This window comes from Labeo rohita, chromosome 19, assembly GCF_022985175.1.
Source record: "Labeo rohita strain BAU-BD-2019 chromosome 19, IGBB_LRoh.1.0, whole genome shotgun sequence".
Lineage (NCBI taxonomy): Eukaryota > Metazoa > Chordata > Actinopteri > Cypriniformes > Cyprinidae > Labeo > Labeo rohita.
This window is the reverse complement of record NC_066887.1, coordinates 26,496,535-26,521,553: the sequence shown is the minus strand read 5'-3', so window position 1 is coordinate 26,521,553 and position 25,019 is coordinate 26,496,535. Positions and strand designations below refer to the sequence as shown.

At 34.4% G+C, this 25,019-nt stretch overlaps 1 protein-coding gene across 27 annotated transcripts; it reads left to right on the top strand.

The window, feature by feature from the left end:
• The first annotated feature begins 975 nt into the window (after positions 1–975).
• LOC127181376 (nuclear GTPase SLIP-GC) lies at positions 976–23,083 on the top strand. 27 transcript variants are annotated; one of them, XM_051136076.1, is made up of 25 exons: positions 976–1,127; positions 6,232–6,264; positions 6,355–6,411; positions 6,769–6,801; positions 6,922–6,978; positions 7,658–7,690; positions 8,142–8,213; positions 8,703–8,735; positions 9,225–9,257; positions 9,340–9,396; positions 9,771–10,078; positions 10,184–10,405; positions 10,541–10,735; positions 14,246–14,424; positions 14,629–14,668; positions 15,015–15,098; positions 15,375–15,471; positions 15,686–15,822; positions 15,919–16,092; positions 16,218–16,372; positions 20,041–20,164; positions 21,664–21,772; positions 22,226–22,359; positions 22,432–22,516; positions 22,650–23,083. In XM_051136076.1, exons 2-25 carry the CDS (start codon positions 6,252–6,254, stop codon positions 22,721–22,723), a joined length of 2,505 nt encoding a protein of 834 aa, XP_050992033.1. In that variant the 5' UTR covers positions 976–1,127; positions 6,232–6,251; the 3' UTR covers positions 22,724–23,083. The 27 variants fall into 27 exon arrangements, with proteins under 27 accessions (XP_050992033.1, XP_050992032.1, XP_050992029.1 ...); XM_051136075.1 differs by having other exon boundaries at positions 976–1,306; positions 8,181–8,213; XM_051136072.1 differs by having other exon boundaries at positions 976–1,306.
• The last annotated feature ends 1,936 nt before the right edge of the window (positions 23,084–25,019 follow it).

The following is a 25,019-nucleotide window of genomic DNA, read 5'->3' as shown; positions in this document are numbered from 1 at the left end:
CCTCTTTGGCAGATTCCTTTGAGGAAGGATCTGCTGACTCAGAGAGGCACCTGTGTCCAGACATCTGGAAACTTCATGTCTGGTCCAAGGGGTAGTAGACACCATCACTTTGGAGAGAGCACAGTCTACGAGACACACCTGTTTGTCAAGTGGTGTTCAGGACCCCTGGAGATGGGATCAGAGTCATGCTGTCCTTCTTGCAGCAAGGGTTGGTGTGAAGTAGTGATGGGGCGTTCTTAAACGATTCGTTCATTTTGAACGATTCTTTAATGTGACTGGGGACGAACGAGTCATCTCGGGGAGTGATTCGTTCAGTCGTGCATGCGCAACATCCTATTAGGTTCTGTACTGGAGTTAGTTCACCTGTTTTGAGTATTTGGGTTTTTGGACTCCTTTGTTATTTTATGGGGCTGTTACGTAATGAACGAACGAATAGAACTCAAAGACTCGAGAGATGAACTAATCAATTATTTTTCCTGCTCACACTGCATTGGTTGAGCTTATAGGGCTGTCACTTGATGAACGAACGACTCAAACTCAAAGACTCGAGAGAAGAACTAATCAATTCTTTTTCCGGCTCACACTGCATTGGTTAAGCCTATAGGGCTGTCACATGATGAATGAACGACTCAAACCCGAAAACTTGTCAGATAAGATGTGAGGTGAGCTAATTATAGACTAAAGACCCAGGTAAACAATGAATTAATCTTTTCTGTCGAGAAGGTTAAATCCACAACTATATAGTCCACAACCATAAATCAGTGCACTACCATTAGTTGACCTTACTATAAGTGTCTATGTTCTATTCAACATTAAACAGAAAAGCAATTTAAAAGTACACTAGAGTACACTATTTCTCTGCTGTATCTGTTGGGCACTACACAACCTTTAGTTTTTCCAGTCTATGAAAATAATTAAATGCAGCTGTACTTTTTTGCATACACGCACATCCTGTATGCTAAAGTGTGTCCCACATCCTGACTGAACAAACGAAAGCGCATTGATGCAGTTTGAAATAGTGTCTTGAGCAGCATGACCAGGAAAAAAGCGCTTAAGATTGCAGTCTCAACTGAGATACAACTGACACCTGAGATTCTCGAGAGACACATACAAAGATGAAGGAGAGGGTAAACTTATATGTTATTGTATATTCTGGTCCACGGAGTTCTAAGTTTATATATTGGTGGTGGTGGGGAGGATGGAGTGGAAAGTCTGCGTCATCAACTGCAGTTCAAATAGAGACACTTCAAGTGTCAAGCTGTGATTGGCCAGGAAGCTAAGATGCACGATCTTGAATGGTCTGAGGGTGAGTGCAGTTTCAGCAAATTTTTTGGTGAAATTTTGCCTAAATAAACTTTTAATTTGCTGCTTGTTAATAGTTAGTAAGGTAATTATTAAGTTTATGTATTGGGTAGAATTGGGGATGTAAAATATGGTCATGCAGAATATGTACGTTATAAGTAGGGGAGCACAGGGCACAAACTAATGCGGTTAGTTATAACACAAGTGGTTTAAAAATTCTCACACATGCTAGCATAACCAAATGTACTGTATTTACTAGTTGCCACATCAACACTATAAAAAGTGTGCTGCAGGGCTGTACAGTGCGACATACATGCTACGAAAAAACTGGTCTATGCGATGAATAAATTTACCACTGTAGCACGTGTGCGATAGAGTTTTGCCGCTGAATAGTGTGAGGTGATTTCGCTGTGCTTATCTGTGTGTGATTATACTTGGTAGTTAGGGGTGTGCGATATGCCGATTTTTGATCGTGAACAATTCAAATGTGCCAAGATCGGCTAGGGGCAGTTGTGGCCAAATGGTTAGTGAGTCAAAATGGCCCACTGCTTCGGTTGTGTGTTCATGGTGTGTGTTCACGGTGTGTGTGTGTGTGTGCACTTGGATGGGTTAAATGCACCCACAAATTCTGAGTATGGTTCACCATACTGGGCCACACATCATGTCCTTTCCTTCCTTTCCTGTTGAAGAAATGCTACCAGATGCTATTCTGTCAGATACAGTTTTGGTGCCTCCGTCTCAATATATAACAATGTACAACGTGACATTCACATCAAATGTTAACTCTGCAGCAGAGTTACACTCATGGGACACTGCACATATTCACAATCACAAAAGTGATTTACATCTGCTTCAAAGCCAGTTAAACATTTAATTCACATGCTGAGATTCCAACTTGTAAAAAGCGTTCACGTCCTCGTAGAACTTGTAATTAAAACTTGTGAACTGGGAGTTTTCTGAGAAATATGACCACATGACCGCTGTACCACCTGACCAACGTAGGCTCTGTTTAGGCGTTGATAGTGTTGCCATAGAAAAGCATAATTCCGAGTCTGAGGATGTGAACAGCTCCGAGTAGAACATCACATGTTAGTCGCATCTCATTTAGAAGGATGCATCCTCCGGAAATCGCATTTGAAGGCTGCACACACCTTTGGGGTGGACTCATTTAAGAAAAGTAACCGTTAAATTGCAAAGTAAAAAATAAATTATAGTATTTTACACCTCACAAGGAATAACGGTCAATTTTATTATGGTTACCTATCATAAATAAGGAATCCTTGTTGTCATCTCGAAATTACGGTAATTACGATATGGCGTGAACGCAGCGTAAGAGTCTGTCAAACAGCGTCTTTCACATCTGATTGATTTTGCATCTAATACTGTCAAAAACACACAAGATTTATCTATAAGGTTATGTCTAAAATGAAAGTAGTTGAGAGAGAAACGGATGCATGCAGCTTTTAAAGCGACAGAACAACATGCTGCCGCTTGTCATGAAAGGAATCGTTAACCCAAAAATTACATTTCTGTCATTATTATCAACCCTAACTTGTGCTACAACTCTTTGGCCTGAGCTATAAAATTTTATTTTATTTTGTTCCATAGCAAAAGTAAATTTCTGGCTGAAGTAAATTTTTCATTCAAATACTGACAAGCTCGAGAGGCAGTGAATTGCATCAAAATCTGATACTGAATTCGGTATACTTGAAACTTCCAGGCAGGTGTGTTGAGGAAAGTTGGAGGTAAACTCTGCAGGACACTGGCCCTCCAGGAACAAGTTTTGTGACCCCTGTGTTATAGACTGACTCGGGGTGAGAATGCTCTTCTGCATGTTTACACATAGCCCTAGAGCAGTTCTCAAACTTTTTCTGCCATTCCCCACTTTGAAGGTAGGGAAGGGTTCCAAGCCCCACCTCTCCCCAATCACCCCAACAAAATGGTAATAAACTAGGCTTTAAGTTGAACTGTTAAAATGTATTCAAACTTATTTTATTAACATCACATTTAAAAAAACGTAACATCAAATAACAGTATTATAAACTATAATATACTATCACTATAATACTATCACTTTGCATGTAATAAGACTTTGTTCAAAAGTAAATAATAATAATAATGCAATTGTGTTTGCATTTTGCCTGATAACATCAAATTCAGAAAAGGAGAAAATAAAAGTGTAGACTAGCTGTGCTTTGCTTCATTTTGTCTCTTTACAAACTGCATGCAAAACTAACAAAGGGAACACGCACAAGTCTCTCATATGCTCCCACCACACCAACTGTAAATCCAAGACCAAGATATGCCTCATATTATTTTTTCCGGCTAGCTTTTTGGTTGATTACGTCCAGGGGCAGATCTACCGGTGTGGCACGGGGTGGCAACTGCCACCCTAAGAAAAAGCTGTGCCACCCCACCTGCCCCCCAGAATTACCAGAGAATAAAATATAAATGTAAGCAGTGTTTCATAAAATCCTAACAACGGAGAGAGGAGAGGGCTGAACACAGGTTTTATACTTTCACATATTCACACACACATTTACAGTAAACAGTACCAGTACATCAGATGATGGAAATTTCACTATTCTATTTGTACAGTAAACTGTAGCACATGTTGTACAGCTTCAAACATGTGACTGTCAAATTTTGATTCGTAACCATTTTTTTTTGTGTGTGTGTACTACTTTTTTGCGGATCTGAAAACTGACTGCCAGAAATATAGCTGCTCTTGTGTCGGGAGATCAAGAAACTGCTAATAGTACTGTGTACTATAATGAAATCTGTCCGAATGTGCAGCGGACACTGAATTTATTTATTTATTATTTAATTTTTTACTGTACTGTATTGTACAATTCTTTGGTATTTTAATGTTTCTAGTGCTTTTCATCTACTACAAGATTACTTTACAGTAATAAAATGAAAATAATTTTTTAAACAAAAGTTAATTGCTGAGTTATACGTCTGTATCTGTAATTTAATGCTGTATACTGTGAGAAGAGTTTTTTCTTATGGTGTTTTTGATCTCATGAGAGTTTAATGGGCAGGAAAGTCATCTGTAAGCATTTAGGAATACCTGTAATAACTATAGATTGAAAAGTTTGAAAGACAAACTTATGCTGGCTTGTCTTGAAGTCTTGTTTAAAAAACATAAATAGTTTGGTCAGTTAGATGTTCTACATGTTGGCTAGATGTTCTAAAGTCTTGCTAGTTGTTTGTTAGGAGATTCTGGGTGGTTGCTAGGCTTTTGCTATGAAGTTACTGGGGTGTTGATAGTGTTTTCTGGGTGATTACAGAGAATCCCACCTCTATTAAAGAAGTCTACTTCCGGAACAAAAATTTACAGATAATGTACTCACCCCCTTGTTATCCAAGATGTTCATGTCTTTCTTTCTTCAGTCATAAAGAAATTATGTTTTTTGAGGAAAATATTTTAGGATTCTTCTCCATATAATGGACTGCTATGGTGCCCCGAGTTTGAACTTCCAAAATGCAGCTTAAATGCGTCTTCAAACGATCCCAAATGCGGTTTTAAAAGATGACAGCTGAGGAAAAAGCGAAACGACTGGTTACTTTGATTAAAAAAATACAAATTAAATACTTTTCAATCTCAAATGCTCATCTTGTTTTGCTCTGCATGAACTCTGTGTAGTCTGGTTCAAGACAATTAGGGTATGTTGAAAAACTCCAATCGTATTTCCTCCCTTAACTTCAAAAATCATTTCAAAATCATCCTACATCGCTGCAGAAGTACCGACCTAGCTTTGCAAAGTGACCATGCAAAAAAGATCAAACCCTTAACAAAAAAGGTAAAACAGTCTATTTTGAAGTTGAGGGAGAACATGAGATGGGAGTTTTTCAACATACTAACTGTCATGAACCAGAAAAAACAGTTCAGGCAGAGAAAGACAAGACGAGCATTTGACATTAAAAAATATATAAATTGTATTATTTTTATGAAAATAACCGATTGTTTTGCTAGATAAGACCCTTCTTCCTCGGCTGGGATTGTTTACAACTGCATTTGGGATCGTTTGAAGCCGCATTTAAACTACATTTTCGATTTTTAAACTCGGGGCACCATAGCAGTCCATTATATGGAGAAAAATTCTGAAATGTTTTCCTCAAAAAACAATTTCTTTACCATTGAAGAAAGAAAGACATGAACATCTTGGATGACAAGGGGGTGAGTACATGATCTGTAAATCTTTGTTCTGGAAATAAACTTCTCCTTTAATAACAGAAAATCAAACATTGTTTTTAAAACCTATCCATTTTCAGTGTTTTGATATTATTGTATCTCTTTCTAATGTTAGGAAATTTAAAAGTATAGCCAATGTAATTTTAAGGAAGGAAACACTAGTCATGAAGAAGTCTATGCTATTTCATTAAGTATATTTTCTTAATTTTCATAAAAAGCCATGCTAACAACATTCATGAGAGCACTGCACAGTTATTTTCTATAGCAATGTTTTTTTTTTTTTTAGTTATATTTCTGTGCCTTTAACGGACAGGACAGTAGAGAGATGACAGGAAAGAGAGGGGAACGGGATTGCCAAAGGACCTCGAGACGGGATTCAAACTCGGGTCGCCACGAGCACAACTGTGCTATATGTCAGCACACTAACCACAAGGCTGTTTGCGCCAACTATAGCAATGGCTATTAATGAAAACTACGTATTATTGCATGAATAATAAACAATGATCTTTAAATCAATTAAAAAAACACATTTTATTCTAATGTATAACTGTAAATTTTAAGAATATTTTGAAAATAACAGACCATTTCTTTATGATATTAAAGAAAAGGTCTTTAATATCATAAAGAAAAGGTCTGTTATCTTCAAAATATTCTTAAAATGTACAGTTATACATTAGAATAAAAGTTGTCTTTTTTATTGATTTAATAAATCAACCCCCCCCATTTTTCAGGACTTTCCAATGATTCCACAATGCCTAACAAAGGTATGCTACTTTCTGAAAAAAAAATCATGATGTTTGCTTTAAAGTCTGTGACTGAGAAAAAAAAAATAATTAAACTTCATTGTCTGATAGGTATTAAAAGAAAGTGTGACCATGAATCATCCTCCTCAAAGCCACACCCGACAACAGGCAAGTAAATTATGAATCTGTCCACTCGTAATCTGACACTACTAGAGCAGAGCTATTTAATTGAGTAAATTTCCTTAATTTTCATAAAAAGTCATGCTAACAACATTCATAAGAGCACTACACAAAGTTATTTTCCATATAGCAATGGTTATTAATGAAAACTACGTATTATTGTTTGAATAATAAACAATGATCCTTAAATCAATTAACAAAACTAATTTTATTCTAATGTATAACTGTAAGTTTTTAAAATATATATTTTGAAGATAACAGGCATTTTCTTTATGATATGAACATAGTCTGTTAATTGTGGAACCATGTTTTTAATCTGAATGCCCTCCTCTCCCTTTTTTTCAGGACTTTCCAACCATTCCACAAAGCCGAAGAAAGGTATGCTACTTTCTGAAAAAACAAAACAAAAAAAAAAACAAAAAAAAAAAATTAATAATAATAAAAAATCATGATGTTTGCTTTAAAGTCTGTGACTGAGAAAACTTCAATTTCTGATAGGCATTAAAAGAAAGTGTAATCATGAATCATCCTCCTCAAAGCCATCCCTGACAACAGGCAAGTTAATTCTGAATCTTTCCACTCGTAATCGGACACTACTAGAGTAAATAATCACTTCAGCCTAGAAGTTCTACATAGTAGAACAAGTTGGTTACAGAATAAGGAAAAAAAGGGGAAACACTAGCCATGAAGTCCATGCTATTTAATTTCTTTGTTAGGCATTGCACAATGCCTAACAAAGGTATGCTACTTTCTAAAAAAAAAAAATCATGATGTTTGCTTTAAAGTCTGACTGAGAAAAAAATAATTAAACTTCATTGTCTAATAGGTATTAAAAGAGAGCGTAATCATGAATCATCCACCTCAAAGCCACACCTGACAACAAGCAAATAAATTATGAATCTGTCCAATCGTAATCTGACACTACTAGAGTAAATAATCACTTTGGCCTGGGTTTACATAATAGAAAAAGTTGGTTACAGAATGGAAAAAAAGTAAACACTAGCCATTAAGAAGTCTATGCTATTTCATTGAGTAAACTCCTTTACTAGACAAAGTTATTTTCTATATAGTAATGGTTATTAATGAAAACTATGCATTATTGCATTTATAATAAACAATGATCCTTAAATCAATAAACAAAACTAATTTTATTCTAATGTATAACTAAGTTTTAAAAATATTTCTTTATGATAAGAACATCGTCTGTTAATTGTGGAACCCCACTTTTTTTCAGGACTTTCCAACCATTCCACAAATCCTAACAAAGGTATGCTACTTTCTAAAAAAATTATGTGTTTTCTTTAAGTCTGTGACTGATAAAAAAAGAATTAAACTTCATTGTCTAATAGGTATTAAAAGAAAGCGTAATCATGAATCATCCACCTCAAAGCCACACCTGACAACAAGCAAATAAATTATGAATCTGTCCAATCGTAATCTGACACTACTAGAGTAAATAATCACTTTGGCCTGGGTTTACATAATAGAAAAAGTTGGTTACAGAATGGAAAAAAAGTAAACACTAGCCATTAAGAAGTCTATGCTATTTCATTGAGTAAACTCCTTTACTAGACAAAGTTATTTTCTATATAGTAATGGTTATTAATGAAAACTATGCATTATTGCATTTATAATAAACAATGATCCTTAAATCAATAAACAAAACTAATTTTATTCTAATGTATAACTAAGTTTTAAAAATATTTCTTTATGATAAGAACATCGTCTGTTAATTGTGGAACCCCCACTTTTTTCAGGACTTTCCAACCATTCCACAAATCCTAACAAAGGTATGCTACTTTCTAAAAAAATTATGTGTTTTCTTTAAGTCTGTGACTGATAAAAAAAGAATTAAACTTCATTGTCTAATAGGTATTAAAAGAAAGCGTAATCATGAATCATCCACCTCAAAGCCACACCTGACAACAAGCAAATAAATTATGAATCTGTCCAATCGTAATCTGACACTACTAGAGTAAATAATCACTTTGGCCTGGGTTTACATAATAGAAAAAGTTGGTTACAGAATGGAAAAAAAGTAAACACTAGCCATTAAGAAGTCTATGCTATTTCATTGAGTAAACTCCTTTACTAGACAAAGTTATTTTCTATATAGTAATGGTTATTAATGAAAACTATGCATTATTGCATTTATAATAAACAATGATCCTTAAATCAATAAACAAAACTAATTTTATTCTAATGTATAACTAAGTTTTAAAAATATTTCTTTATGATAAGAACATCGTCTGTTAATTGTGGAACCCCCACTTTTTCAGGACTTTCCAACCATTCCACAAATCCTAACAAAGGTATGCTACTTTCTAAAAAAATTATGTGTTTTCTTTAAGTCTGTGACTGATAAAAAAGAATTAAACTTCATTGTCTAATAGGTATTAAAAGAAAGCGTAATCATGAATCATCCACCTCAAAGCCACACCTGACAACAAGCAAATAAATTATGAATCTGTCCAATCGTAATCTGACACTACTAGAGTAAATAATCACTTTGGCCTGGGTTTACATAATAGAAAAAGTTGGTTACAGAATGGAAAAAAAGTAAACACTAGCCATTAAGAAGTCTATGCTATTTCATTGAGTAAACTCCTTTACTAGACAAAGTTATTTTCTATATAGTAATGGTTATTAATGAAAACTATGCATTATTGCATTTATAATAAACAATGATCCTTAAATCAATAAACAAAACTAATTTTATTCTAATGTATAACTAAGTTTTAAAAATATTTCTTTATGATAAGAACATCGTCTGTTAATTGTGGAACCCCCACTTTTTTCAGGACTTTCCAACCATTCCACAAATCCTAACAAAGGTATGCTACTTTCTAAAAAAATTATGTGTTTTCTTTAAGTCTGTGACTGATAAAAAAAGAATTAAACTTCATTGTCTGATAGGCATTAAAAGAAAGCGTAGTCATGAATCATCCACCTCAAAGCCACACCTGACAACAGGCAAGTAAATTCTGAATCTGTCCACTTTTAATCTGGCACTACTAGAGTAGTCACTTCAGCCTAGAAGGTCTACATACTTTAGTCACACTGAAGCTACAACAAATGTAAAGATGTGATATCAGACATTTTCTTTACTTCCTTTTTTTTAAGTAAAAAGATACTTTTTTTTGCACACATTCTGGTGTAGTTATACTAGCAGGGACTAATAAGAGTATGACGATCTGGCATAAGTGTTACATACCAAATACATCTACACATATAATACATTGTGGTGTTTGTAAAGATATATATATATATATCTATCATATATATTCATATAATGCATTTACTTAAATAATAATCCTCATTGTGATTGTCTTCTTCATTGTGAACAGATATGATCATGAAGAATGCAAAACAAATCATGAAAAAAGTCATTGATAAATTACACCACACAATCAGTATGCACAATGACATAATTTCAAAGATAAATAAAATGTATACAGTCAACATAAAGAAGACAACCATCGGGATTGTTGGGAGATCTGGAGAAGGGAAGAGCTCCCTATTAAGTGCAATCTTGGGAAAAAAGAATCTAATGCCGTCTGGTAGTTTTGGTGCTTGTACATCTGTTGTTACTCAGGTAAAAGCCAATCTGACTGACTCCAACTACACAGCAGTGATTGAATTCATCTCTAAAGAGGTTTACCCATTTATATTCATCTTACCATTACTTTAATAAATATATAAATAAATCAGACTGGAGGAAAAGAAATAAAATCTTATTTTTTATATTGTGCCTGTGTAGGAGTGGGAGAAAGAACTCAAGGATCTTCTTACAGTTTTATCAGATGACAGTGAGGACAGCAATGAGGACTTGTTTGAAATTGCTGTAGAAAAGATCACTGCGCTGTATGGACGTGGTGCAGACCAGAAAACATTAGAAGAGCTCAAGAAAGATGACAAATATGCTGAGATTGAAAACTTCATTACGGAAACTCAAAACTCAAAAAAAATCTCAAAAAGTGATGTATGTTTTTAGGACAATACAACTAATATTTACATTTCACAAATAATAATAATAACAATAATAATGTAAGTAATAAAAAAAATGCTTTTTAAATTTATTTTTCATTAAAGTTAAAACAACTTATTTCCTCAACAGCTCTCTGAATTTGCCAAAGATATTGCATGTTACGTACTAAACAGTAAGTCAAGTCATGGTGGATGGTTATGGCCGATTGTGAAGTGTGTGACCATCAAGATTCCAGACTGTCGTGAACTCCTCGAACACATTGTGCTTGTTGATCTTCCTGGGACTGGAGACTGCAATAAGACTAGAGATGACTTGTGGAAATCTGTACGCATATTACCAGGGACAGATTATCACGCAGAGGTGCCCTGGGCACGGACCGATGTAAAGGCCCCCCTCGGTTGAAATCACATTCCGACGAGAGTGGTATTTCGGCTCAGGGCAATTCAGGGCAAATACATTAAAGAGAATTACCAAATTATGATTAGAATAGATGCAAGCAGACACTGTCAAAATGTCAACCAAAAAAATCAACTAATATCCTTGAAAAAACACAAAAATCAATTTTAATGTCAATAGTCATGTAGCGAATTTTAGCTCAAAGCAAAATGTATATAAATAATTACAATTAATTATGATTAATTACAATTATTTATATCAGCTGCCAGTAGTAACTGTAGCCGAATTAATTTTTCCATCAACTAATCTGTTCGCCCAGCGAACATTCAGTATAATTTTTATATCAACTATAAGAAGTGATATTTTCTTAGCCACAGAAAATAACTTTCTTAAAGTACCATTGCATTAGAGCATGTAGCTCGAATCGGAATCGTAAAGGGACATTAATTTGCAAAGCAGAATCAGAATCAACACTCATGTAATTTGTGCACAAGAGTTTTATTAACGAAGGACTGACACATAACTAATCTAAACAAACAAACATAAAAGCACTCATACGTGGGAGAAGGGTCAGTGAGAAGCAGTTAGAGAGAGACAAGAGAATGAAGCTATGAAAAGAGTCAGTTAACCACCTGCTGTGAAACCATAAGTGCTGTCTACAGCTTATACTAAACCTCTGTATTGTTTAGTTAAATGTACGATACTTGCATTGCCTTGGTCGTTGAACAAGTGTCCGAATGCAGTCTCTGGTGTATGTCTTGATGGTTTGGAGCAGGGGTGGTTTTGGAAGTGCAATCACGTTCTTCCGGGTCTGAAGAGTGATGAATTCCAAAATTGTTCTGACTCGATGGTGACTGGGAGTTTCTTCCCATGTGAAAAGTGAAGAAGAACCAAGAGCTGAGAGGGACCCAGCTGAAGTCCTGTGATCTTTGGGAAAAGTAAAGACAAGGTCGCAAGGCCTGGCGCGTGCTTAGGGAAGTCCTGAAGAGTTCTAGCTCATCCTCCTCATCCTCGTAGGTTCTAAAAGAACCTCTGGCTGACTGAGGCGATTCATGAAGATGAATTCCAGGGTTGAGTGAAAATGTCTGGCTCTTTGTGGTCGAGAGCCACAGCTCTGTATGTTGGGCCCGCCGGGCACACCCTGTGCCGGCTCAGGCTCCCCGTGGGTTCCTCCACACGGGCAGCAATCGGAAGACGTTGCAGACGAAGAAGACAGTGAAGAGAGAAGGGCATTCAATCGTTTGAAGCCTTTAAGCTCTCTGGAGGCTGTGCCTCCAGGAGGTCCGCGAACCAATGGTAACTTTCACCTTTGGAGGGAAAGTTTACGACTCTTTGTCTGTGAGCATGGTATTTTGCATATGTAATTCGATTGGGTGTTGATGCAAAAACTACTAAGGTTTCTTAAAACACTAATATGTTGCATAGGTATCAACATCTAATTTACACCATCTTTTAGATCATCAACATACGAATTAAAAGAGTCCAAACATGGGATAGGTGGGTAAACGACTAATCTATCATAATGCATGCATAAAACAGTAGAAAGACAAATACAACAGACAAAATTAAAATACAATGCAGTAATACTGTACACAATAACCTGGGCTATGTGTGATAGGAAGGTCAAAGAAAGGTTTATCTGTGAATGAATAGGAAAGAGTCTGTCTCTATAGGCATTGTTTCTTTTCTATGGCAAATGTAGCATGGGTAGATGTGCTTTCCTTGAAGCAATAAAACCTCTTATCAGATAGTCAGCCTGGCAACTGAGCCCTTTTGGGGTGTTAGAGGCCTTTTGGGTTTTAAAGACTATTTGTTAAATGTAACAATTAATGTACGTCTGATTGGTCCAGACGCTACAGTCAGGATAAGGCAATGTAAATACAAAAAGTGCCCAATGTCAAGTGTAGCGCTATGCTGTGTTGACAACATAGTGTAATTACCGTAATTTCGAAATGACAACGTGACATTCTACTCAGAACTGTTCACGTCCCCAGACACAGAATTATGCTTTTCTATGGCAACACTATCAACACCTAAACAGATCCTACGTTGGTCAGGTGGTACAAGTCGTATTTCTCAGAAGACTCCCAGTTCACAAATTGTAATTACGAGTTATACGAGGACGTGAATGCTTTTTACAAGTTGGAATCTCGTAATTACAGGAATTCCGATATGGCATGAATGCACCTTTAGTTCTGGCAGGTCACATGAGTCATGGTTGCATCAGCTGACTCTCAGCTGATCCACTACTACTTATAGGAATATGACACCTCAGCATTCATATGTAGGGTCCTTTAGTATTATCAGCTGCTTTTGCGTTGCTTAATAACTAATTACCCTCCTCCATCCCTAACTCCTCCTCACATCCAGCCAGGATTTGGCCTTCTGATTCTCCTTTGAATCAGACTAATTTTAAAATGTACACATTAAATTACTAAACATTAATGATATCAGCAATACATTTATGTTGGTTCTGTTCTGTTACCCTGGGTGGTTATTGCTACTGCCAATTCAAACTGTATGCTAATTGTCTGTTATCTTTGACGATAGTGGTCCTGACAGAAATAAGTGATTGGGAAAAGTAACATAATTAGCAGGTATTTCACACTTGTTCATGTGCACACCACGACAGACAAAACTGTGTCATTCATTGATACATACTGTATGATAATCCGACAATAAAAATGAACAACAACAATAATGCGGTTACTTTCGTGTCACACTTTAACTTCACACAGAACTAGAGGAAGTCTTTCATGAAGTACATTGTAGAACATAATACAGAACTTTGCACAGTCAAAACTAATCAAATCCAGCAGCTTTCAAGGATAAAGTACTCATCTGGACTGTTCAAATAATAAATAACAGAGTTGTATAGATTTCGGAGTTGCAGTGATATTAAAGCCTTCATGTCATCTCCCTCCACAGGTGTAATACACATTTTGAGAGTTGAGTCACTCTCCCATTTTATACAGTTATTCACTAAAAATATGATTCTTTTAAAATCTGAAACGTTATTGGGCTAAAAACCTGTCACTCATAAATCATCACACGTCTGTCTGCTGATCATTAGTGAATGATTATAATAAGTGCAGCAGGCACTACAGTGTGCCTATGTGTTTAGTAACATTGTGATGACTGATTGGACGCAGTACATGCACACTTGGGGTTATTTGTTAACCAATTATCCTATACAATTTAGATGTTTGAAAAATGCCAAACTGGCTCCAAACAAGCCTAATTGTACTTGCACTATCAAATTCAAAATTGCCTGGGAACCCGCCCAATCTGGCAACACTGCCCACCCCTCCGGTCTAGTGCCCTCGGTACATGTGTTAATTCATCCCTGGATATTATTACACCCTTTTGAAAATAAATATTATAGTACCATATGTTGCTACAAGATTGTCCTCTAACTCACTATTTCAAATTGTGTAGAAACTGTCAGAGTGCTCTTCTGTGTGGATTGTAAGTGATATCAATCGAGCAATCACTGACAGAGACCCCTGGGGGATATTAAAGCACTGCATGGAAGAACTGGGACCAGGAGGAGAGTGCAAAAGCATAAACTTCATCTGTACAAAGACTGATGAGATCGATCCAGTAGGCTATATGAGGTTTGAATTAAAATGTATAAATAGCAAAAAAGAGTAGTGGGTCACATTTTTTGGCCAGTGCACTCTATGTGCCTAAATGTTGCTTGTCTTTTTCATTTTTATTTATGTATTTATTTTTTGACACGCTGTTGGAGAGTTCATGTTGTTGTGCTTCTTTCAGAATTTCAAAATAACACTTTCTGATTTTTTAATCTGTCTTTTTAGATCTACACGACTTCCTGAAAATGGAAACTCAGAAGATAAGGTAAAGAATTTACAAATAACGAATTCCTGTTTTTCCTACTTTACACAAAATGTCTGAATGTTTCTGGAAATTTGGTTGTAAATGGAATTTAATTAATGTAACAATTTAACAGGAAAGAGGAAAAGTAGAACCTTATAAGTTTTACATAAATTTTACATAAAACTATGAATAGAGATTTCATTGTATTATAATACAAGACAATATTAAGAAGAATATTATATTTTGAAAAAATCTTACAAAAATGTAAAAAGTATACATATTTAACCATTGAGACTGATACCACAACTGATCTATATTATTAGGCTCATTACATTCACATGCTCACATTGTTTTTATCATTCTTCAGGATCAGAAAAAAAGGTGCATACGTCACAGAAATGAACTTGCCAAGACAAGTGTGAAAGAAAAGTTTGAAAATTCTGAAATTAAGGTATTTTAATCATATTATATTATTGTTTTTATCATAGTTTTTAAAACAATTTGATTGTATACTGTAAAAATTATATGACCAATAAGTCATGACAACATGTGTTTTTACATTTGCTCATCTTAATAAGTTAAGAAGATACAAAGACTTTTTAAAGTCTGTTTAATGAAAATGTTAAAATTACTTAAATGGCTAATTAAACTGAAAAAAAAAAAAAATAGCATAGCAGCTTCTTTTTACAATGTATATATATTTGATTTCTTTATTTCTTCCTTTTAGAAAAGATTCAGCACTGACAATCATTTTCTTCAAGTATTTACTGTAAGTTGCAATGCATTCTTCAACCCCAGTTTAAATCTGGAATCTACTGAAACAGGTAAACTCTCCTTGTTTCTACACTACAACACCTCATCAGGACACAAAAATGTACACAAAGTAATAGTCTGTTCTGTAATACATTTTGTATATGTACTGTATATTTTAATTGCCTGCATATTTTAAATAAATTTGTTTTTTAAATAAATTAATAAAATATTTTACAAGCCAGACAAAGCACTGAACAAATGATTCATTGTGACATACTTCTGTAGAAATCCCAAATCTGCAGGATGTTCTGAGGAGTTGTAACAAAAGCATTAACCAAGAACTGACCAGAGATTATGTCGATGAAGCAAAGGGAGTTCTGTCTCTGATCCAAAGTGTCCAGCTAGATACAAACAAGAAAACCGTATGCATCAAATTACACACATTTTACATGCAGATATTTTCAGAATGCTGCCATTATATATTATTCTCTAATTTAGTGCTGTTGTATGTGTTGAAGGCTGAAAAGAAAGCCAGTGTCCGCATTGAACTTGAAACCAATCTAACGAAGGCACTAAATGAACTGGACAAATATTTTGGCAACATTCATCATGATCTGAATAAGCGTCTCTCAAAGGGAGTGAAAGAATCAGTGAACTCATGTGTTGCTTCCACAAAGGCATTGGTAGCATCTGTAAGTGTGGTTTAAATATATCAATGTATGGCAATTTTCATGCCCCTTTAACACGTTGTTATTTTAAATTAACTAACTAATTAATTAACTATTTAAAAAAAAAAAAAAAAAAAAAAAAAAAACAGAGAAAGAGAAGAGGATTCCATAAAACCCTTCAAGCTTTGTGCAAGAATCATGGATACTTTTCGCCAAAAAGAAGGGATGCAGTCCTAGATCTGAACAAGAAACTGGTGAAACCCCTGCATGAAAACATTGATGAATATTTCAGCTTGCATTTTCCGTAAGTTCTGTTTTTCCATTCTATTTTCTGTCTTCATATATTAGATATTTTTACAACAGTGAGTTTCAGTCCTTTAATCCGACTGGGCATAGATGATGATATACTGTAGGACCATTGTGGGATTTTTCACTGTTTCTTTACCTTACTTGTCTATGTGTATTATTTTTACACAGACTGTCAGTCTGTGTATTAGTAGCGGGTATTTTCAGTGAATTTAGGTACAGGCAAGTGTTAACCAGTGTTGGGCACGTACCTTTAAAAAAATTATTAATTATAGTTACTAGTTACTTCTCACAATTAGTAACTGAGTTAGTAACTGAGTTACATCATTATAAAAGTAACTAATTACCAGGCAAAGTAACTATTGCGTTACTTAAAAAAAAATCTAATGTAATATAACTATAAAATAAATATAAAACATTGTACACTAATCTACACTATTTTAATGCTGTTGTGGGCAGTGTTGGGAATGTTACTTTAATTAGTTATAGTAATTAGTTATAGTTACTAGTTACTTCTCACAAATAGTAACTGAGTTAGTAATTAAAAAAAAAAATAAATAAAAAAAAAATAAATATATTAAATAACTTGGATGACCCCAATATTAAATATGTTGAATGAATGAAATTTTAATTAAATTAATTACATTTTTAGTTTACTCACCAGACTAATATTAAATATCTGATATAATATTATAATTATAATTAGCATTCAACTTTAGCCATTAGAACTTTAGTAATTAGAATAACCATGTATGAATGCATGTTTGTCATGTTGACTGAACTTAGGACTGGTGGTGATATTGTTTGTAATTTAGTGTTTCTATGAACGTCTTGTTACTACCACGAATTCTACTATTAATAACAATATTAAACACACTAAAGTTTAATGAGCTGCTGGGTTCATGAATATTAATCAAGTTGTCTGCGTTCACTCTAACTGATTTGCTGTAATCAAAACAGGGACGATAATAGGTGAGCGCCAGCCAATGAGATTGCTGTTTGCACATTAGTTCCGCCTACTACCGGAGAAACCAGCAGTTCTTTAAAGCTGAAGTATTCCAAAGGAGCTCCGTTGTTTTGAGAGGAAAATACAACAAAGAATATCGTTTACACATAGTGCGTCAATTCTGCATGGTATAAGACTCTGTCGCTCTGTATCTTTCTTTGGGTGTGTGAGACAAAGTGACGGCTAGTCGTGTGCCTTCACACTAGAGTTTACAGCTCGTCAAATACAGGTACGCTGCGCATCCATTCAGATGAACTGAAAAATAAAATTGCAATAATATTATAATAAATGATAGTAACGCCGTATTTTATTGGCAGCAATGGTAACGGCATTGTAACGTAGGAAACAGTAATTTGTTTGATTACTCGTTACTGAAAAAATAACGCCGTTAGTAACGCTGTTTATTTATAACGCCGTTATTCCCATCACTGGTGTTAACTGTCTGCATGACAGTGACTAAGTCATACATTCAACCTATTCATTAAAAAATGCCAATTTATTCAGGGACAAAAGAAGTTACTAAAACTTGAACTTCACTGTTGGGGGTGAAAAACAGACTGGTGGCAGATTCTAATTGTTTGGCCCAGTCTCAAAATTGTGGTATGTTTGATTCTTTGATAGAAATTCTCACATTTGTGAGTATTTTGTACACGCTGTAAGTAATTTACTGTCACATACTCAGGGTAATTAACCTAAACTTAATCTTGCTTAATCTGGGTATGTTTGTTCCAAAACACCTGTGAAGTAGTGATGTCACGTTTGATACCAAGGTTTCGAAGCTTGTATCGAGAATGTCAGGTACTTCCAGATGGAGCTCTGTATCAAGGCTGGTATCGTTTTAATGAAATAACGTCACTAGTGATGCTCAAAGCTTTGTTTGATTGCAGTGCTTTGAGAAAAGGTTTTAGCAGAGTTAAGTCTGAAGACAGTGGAAAAATATTGTTTTTAAACTTACACACCACTGCCTTCTGTCCAGTCCACATGAACCACTTTCACCTTTTTTTATTCAATTTAAATAACTCCATAATTTACAAATAATAAATTACAAAATTATGAAACAACACTGAGCATAAAAATATCAGAGAATTTATTTATTTAACATGTGTTTACTATGTGAGTGTATACATTATTTTCCTCTTAGTCAATAAATATAAATAAAATATAAAATAAAATAAAATAAAAATAAATACATAAATGCTAACGTAATATTATGACCTTTACTTGCCTTAAACCGTCTTTCCCTCTCTTCTGAAGAAGATCGCTTCCTCACACAAGCAGGCTTCTGTGTCATTAACTCCAAAGTTGGTTTGAGTTCTGCAGTAAAAAAAACAGACATCAACGGTTTAAATAAAATGTGAACTACATACTGTTGTTGCATCAAAATGTGAGGTAAACAAGCAGGAGACAATTTTCTAAAAATAACTCATATCAATCCTAAAAGAATGAAGTTATCCTATGTCTCTGGCTCAACATCTACAAAAAACAAACAAACATTCTTTTACTCTCAGTCAAAAAAAAAAAAAAAAAAAAAAGATATCATGGAATAATGAACTTTACTTGCCTTAAAGGGGTCATCGGATGCCTATTTTCTGTAAGTTAATTTATTCCTTAGGGTCTTAATGAAAAGTCTATAATATACTTTGGCTAAAAATTCTCAATGGTAGTGTAAAACAACACCATTTTTATGTTGTCAAAATGAGCTCTGCAAAAATCAACCCATTCTGATGGATTGCTCCTTTAAATGCGAATGAGCTCTGCTCGCCCCACCCCTCTCTTCTTTCTGTGGAGTGACGAGCTGTGCTTGCCTTGGAGAGATTGATTACTTTAGTCGCATTTAGTGCATTTAGCCGTGAAAGTTGCTAACTAGCAGGTTATTAGGAAAGGTGACTGCAGAAATTCATTAAAAAAACCATATACTCATTCTGCTGTAGGTAAACCAGGATCATGAATGATTTGCGTGAACATAGACGCATTTATGTAGATTGGGAGGCGCATTCCCTTCACAGACAAATGTACAGGCATCTGAGAATGGCTCGATTTGAAAAAGGGGATACTATTTTATTATTATTTTATATTATTTTTACAGATTAATTAAAAACTACTGATGATTTTTATCATTATAGGGTAGATGTGTACATACACTGCCAACAGACATTAATGTTCAAACAACATGTAAAAGTGAACTTTGCATCCGATGACCCTTTAAAACATCTTTCCCTCTCTTCTAAAAAAAGCATAGAAAATCATCTGTTCACAGAAGCATGCTTCTGTGTTGTTAAACTCCCAGTGCAGTTACAATGAAGATACAAAGCTCAACACTATTACATGCAAAACATTACTTTTAACAATTAAAACTTCATCAGCCTCAAATTAATTAAGCTAGTCTTTATTACATAACGCTGTTTCCTTTAAAGAACTACATTCAGTTTAACCGCAACAAAAAATAACAAATTAAAAAAATGTAAATATTGTGAAATCTTCTGTAAATATGACATAAGAAACTCACTAATGTTATAAAAGTATCTCTTCCGTTCAGTAAAAGATGCTGTTTGATGTCATTATGCCTCAAGGAGTACAACTATATTAAGAACCGTTTCCAAAAACCATGTTTATTTTTGTTTTGTAATTTTTTTGTTTTGTTTGTTTTCTCTTGGCTGTAGTTTGAATGGAACAACAGGGAAGTCTGTGCAGGAGCAGATTGATAAATTCACTATCATCCAGAGTGACTCTGCTTACACCAGATCTTCTATGTTACGTCACATTCAGAACTTCATCAAAACACAGGTGAGTTCAGTTCTCTTAGGGCACTATGTTGTTTATTCTGGCCTTGGTCCTCTGTGTCTGCTTTTATTTCCAATGAAGTCATTGTGAATCCTTGTTCCTTGTAATTAAACAGTCTGTTTTGCTGTTGTACCCTTAAAGAGATGAGTTCACTCAAAACTGCAAATTCAGTCATTATTTAATCACCTTCATGTCATTCCAAACCTGTATGATTTGCTGTTCTTTCTTTAGTGAAACATAAAAGAAGGTACAAAAACTGTCTATCAACATTCTTCAAAATATCTCATGTTCCACAGAAGAAAGTCAGTCATACATGTGTAAATGATGACAGAACTTTTCTTTTTGGGTGGATTATCCCTTTAAGACTGAGTAACTGAGTAAATAACTTTGGTCTCTGCACATTTGAAATGAGTAAAAACAAATATCAACAGGTTCAGGTTTGGAATCTCATCCAGTAAAGTTTACACTACCCTAAAAATTCAGTAACATCATCTTTGTAAATCTTTGTCACATGGTTCACAGAGTAGGGAGTGCTGAAATGCACTGAACACAGTGTTTATTTATTAATGGAGGGACTGACATAATTAAGTACCTTGATTAAAAACAAATTTTGAGATCTCTCTGACTTCCCCCCCTCCTTCTAAAAGCCAGTGTCCGCATTGAACTTGAAACCAATCTAACGAAGGCACTAAATGAACTGGACAAATATTTTGGCAACATTCATCATGATCTGAATAAGCGTCTCTCAAAGGGAGTGAAAGAATCAGTGAACTCATGTGTTGCTTCCACAAAGGCATTGGTAGCATCTGTAAGTGTGGTTTAAATATATCAATGTATGGCAATTTTCATGCCCCTTTAACACGTTGTTATTTTAAATTAACTAACTAATTAATTAACTATTTAAAAAAAAAAAAAAAAAAAAAAAAAAAAAAAAACAGAGAAAGAGAAGAGGATTCCATAAAACCCTTCAAGCTTTGTGCAAGAATCATGGATACTTTTCGCCAAAAAGAAGGGATGCAGTCCTAGATCTGAACAAGAAACTGGTGAAACCCCTGCATGAAAACATTGATGAATATTTCAGCTTGCATTTTCCGTAAGTTCTGTTTTTCCATTCTATTTTCTGTCTTCATATATTAGATATTTTTACAACAGTGAGTTTCAGTCATACATGTGTAAATGATGACAGAACTTTTCTTTTTGGGTGGATTATCCCTTTAAGACTGAGTAACTGAGTAAATAACTTTGGTCTCTGCACATTTGAAATGAGTAAAAACAAATATCAACAGGTTCAGGTTTGGAATCTCATCCAGTAAAGTTTACACTACCCTAAAAATTCAGTAACATCATCTTTGTAAATCTTTGTCACATGGTTCACAGAGTAGGGAGTGCTGAAATGCACTGAACACAGTGTTTATTTATTAATGGAGGGACTGACATAATTAAGTACCTTGATTAAAAACAAATTTTGAGATCTCTCTGACTTCCCCCCCTCCTTCTAAAAGGAAAATGGACAGAAGACAAAGCTTATCAAAGAAACTGTTGAAATAAAGAAACACATCTACTCATCAATTTTAGAAACCATTAAGAATGAAATGGCTCCCTGTTATGAAGGTAAGCTAGCATTCTCACCAATTCTCTAACTAACACTAATTCTCTAACTAATGCATATCTATTATTAACAGTGCTTATAAATCAGAGTTCTTATTTATTAGTACTTACAAAGCATTTATTCTACATTACCATATACATCCATAATCCTACTTAAAACCTCAATAACTACCTTACTAACTATTAATAAGCAGCAAATTAGGAGTTTATTGAGGCAACAGTCATAGTTAATGGTTTGTTAATAGTGAGAATTGGACTTTAAAATAAAGTGTGACCATTAGTAAAACAACTGCTGTATGCACACAGTAGTATATTATGCCAATAAAGAACCTTTATTTTTAGGAGTGTACATAAAAAGCCCATACAAATCTTTTTGTGGTTTTATCACAAACACATTTATTGTTAAAATGTTATCTTCATGTAAAAGAAAATTAATACTGAATGTTTCTATTTTAGAAGCTGCAGCTCTGACAGGAACAGGATCCATGAAGGAAAGGCAAGACATGCTAATAACCACAGTCGATGAGAAAAAACAAATCATGTTCAACAAGGCAAAAATGGAAGCGCTTAAAAAGTTAAAAAACTTAAAGGTACGGATCTCACTTTTATTAAGACGTTAATAAATGCATTTAATGACTGAAATTTTCTTGCTGTTTGTACAGCTTCACATTAAGAGTACTCTGAAATCAAAACTAAAGAAAGCAATGGATACCTCGCTGTCACAAGACAGCACAATCAAATTGATGGGTAAGAGAGAATGTAATCCTTTTAGATTATGCAAAACAATTTAGCATTTAAGTTACTAGCTGATTGTTCTTAATCACTACATTCAGAAAAGTTTATGAAAAATGTACAACACTTTATAATACATATTTTCTAGATGTCTCGAAAGAGACTGAACAGCTGGAGAGACTGTCAGAGCAACTGTCTGATTTATGTTCATCAAGCAAATAAGAAGACCGAATTCAACACAAATGAAAGAAGTGACAAAAAATTCTGCAGATTTCTGCAGAAAACAAAGTTTTCTTTACTCAAATGTATTCTTTTATTTTGATATTTTTGAGCATATGCTTCTTTGATAGAAGGTGTGTTATCTCTTCTGTCTCTCTATTTAATAATAACAGCCATGATGTGTTGCTCTTTTCTAAAAAGTTTGATTTTGCAACTCTGATTTCATGTTTTTGTGTTTATTATGTAATTATGTATAAACTATGTCTGAATATCCAGCATTAAGAATGCTCTCTCTCTATTTGATATGTGATGTCATATTTCTAAAATACATGACTATTAAAAATGGATGGAAAACATTTCTTTCAGATGGATTTAAATAAATACTATGGGTGTGTTGTTCATCATATTTACTTTCATATAAAAGCAACAGAACAAATTACATCCAGTTTAATAGCAAAGCATGAATGCAAAGCATGCAATAAGCATGAATCACGCAAGATCTCGTAGATGCTGATCCACAATAGTCTTGGGAGAAGAAAAAGGTACAACAGTTGTCCCTGGGGAGTACCTTAAATGGTACAAATATGGTGCAGAAATTGAATATTGAATATTTGAGTGGTTTGTGTACTTTTGCTTCCATTCATTTTAAGTTTTTTAACCATGATGAAAAAATGAATGGGGTTTTTGTATTTTTCCATCCTATGCTGAAAACCAAAATTGAATTTAGAACCAAACACACAAAATGCTGACTGAAACTTCTTTTCAGATTTTTATGAAAAGAATTTGTGTTTTTTGAGGAAAACATTTCAGCATTTTTCTCCATATAATGGACTAATATGGTGCCCCGATTTTTAACTTCCAAAATGCAGTTTAAATGCGGCTTCAAACGATCCCAAATACAGTTGTAAATGATCCCAGCCGAGGAAGAAGGGTCTTATCTAGCGAAACGATCAGTTATTTTTATAAAAAAAAAAAAAATACAATTTAAATATTTTTTAATCTCAAACACTCGTCTTGTCTTTCTCACCTTGAACTCTGTGTATTTTGACTCAAGACAGTTAGGGTATGTCGAAAACTCCAATCGTATTTCTGCCTCAACTTAAAAACTAATTTCAAAATCATCCTACATCGCTGCAGAAGTACCAACCCAATCTTTGCAAAGTGAACATGCAAAGAAGATCAAACACCCTTAACAAAAAAGGAAAAACAGCGATATAGGACGATTTTGAAGTTGAGGGAGAACATGAAATGGGAGTTTTTCGACATACTCTAACTGTCATGAACAGGAACAAAAACAGTTCAGGCAGAGTAAGACAAGACGAGCATTTGTCATTAAAAAGTATATAAATTGTGTTATTTTTATGAAAATAACCGATCATTATGCTAGATAAGACTCTTCTTTCTCGACTGGGACCGTTTACAACCGCATTTGTGATCGTTTAAAGTCGCATTTAAACTGCATTTTGGAAGTTCAAAATCAAGGCACCACAGCAGTCCATTATATGGAGAAAAAATGCTGAAATGTTTTCCTTAAAAAACATAATTTCTTTACAACTGAAGAAAGAAAGACATGAACATCTTGGATGACAAGGGGGTGAGTACATAATATAAATTGTTGTTCTGGACTTTTAAGAACTAGACCCATCTCTGGAACAATGCAGAGACTTAATACAAATAGGATTTTAAAATAGACATTGCAGAATTCTGGGTACTTCATCGTCATGAAATTATATACTGGGATGCATGTACACAAAATATTTGGTCATAATTTTGTGTATGCATGTACACAAAATGTACATTCAGAAAATCAACAGAAAATGTTGGTGATTTACTATTGATCAGTGCTACAAAAACACATTGAAAATAGAATCCTTTAAAGCTCTGCAGAGTCTTCTAGTATCCACAGCTCAAACTGACATGCTCTTGCTTTCGTTTCGTCCCCTCTAGCACTCCCGTAGAACATGCCCTGCATTAGTTGCAAAGAAATATGTAATGAGTATTTTATACATGTTTTTAGGTATGAAAAAATGATCAAGATCATAAAAATATCGAAGCCAAAGGTTTTTATAAAGCAGTATAGCTACTGGCAGGCCTAGATTAAGAATTCAGAGACCCCTGGGCACAATGTCCCCCCACACATATGCACAATCAACGTTTTAAATGTAAAGTGCACTAATTATTCACTAATATAATAATGCTAAAGATAAAAACTCTTAATCTTTGTCCTGCAGCAGTTTCCTGAACGATAACAGACCTGAAGCCTTTACATGCAAAAATGAAGATCTTGGATGGTGTAATA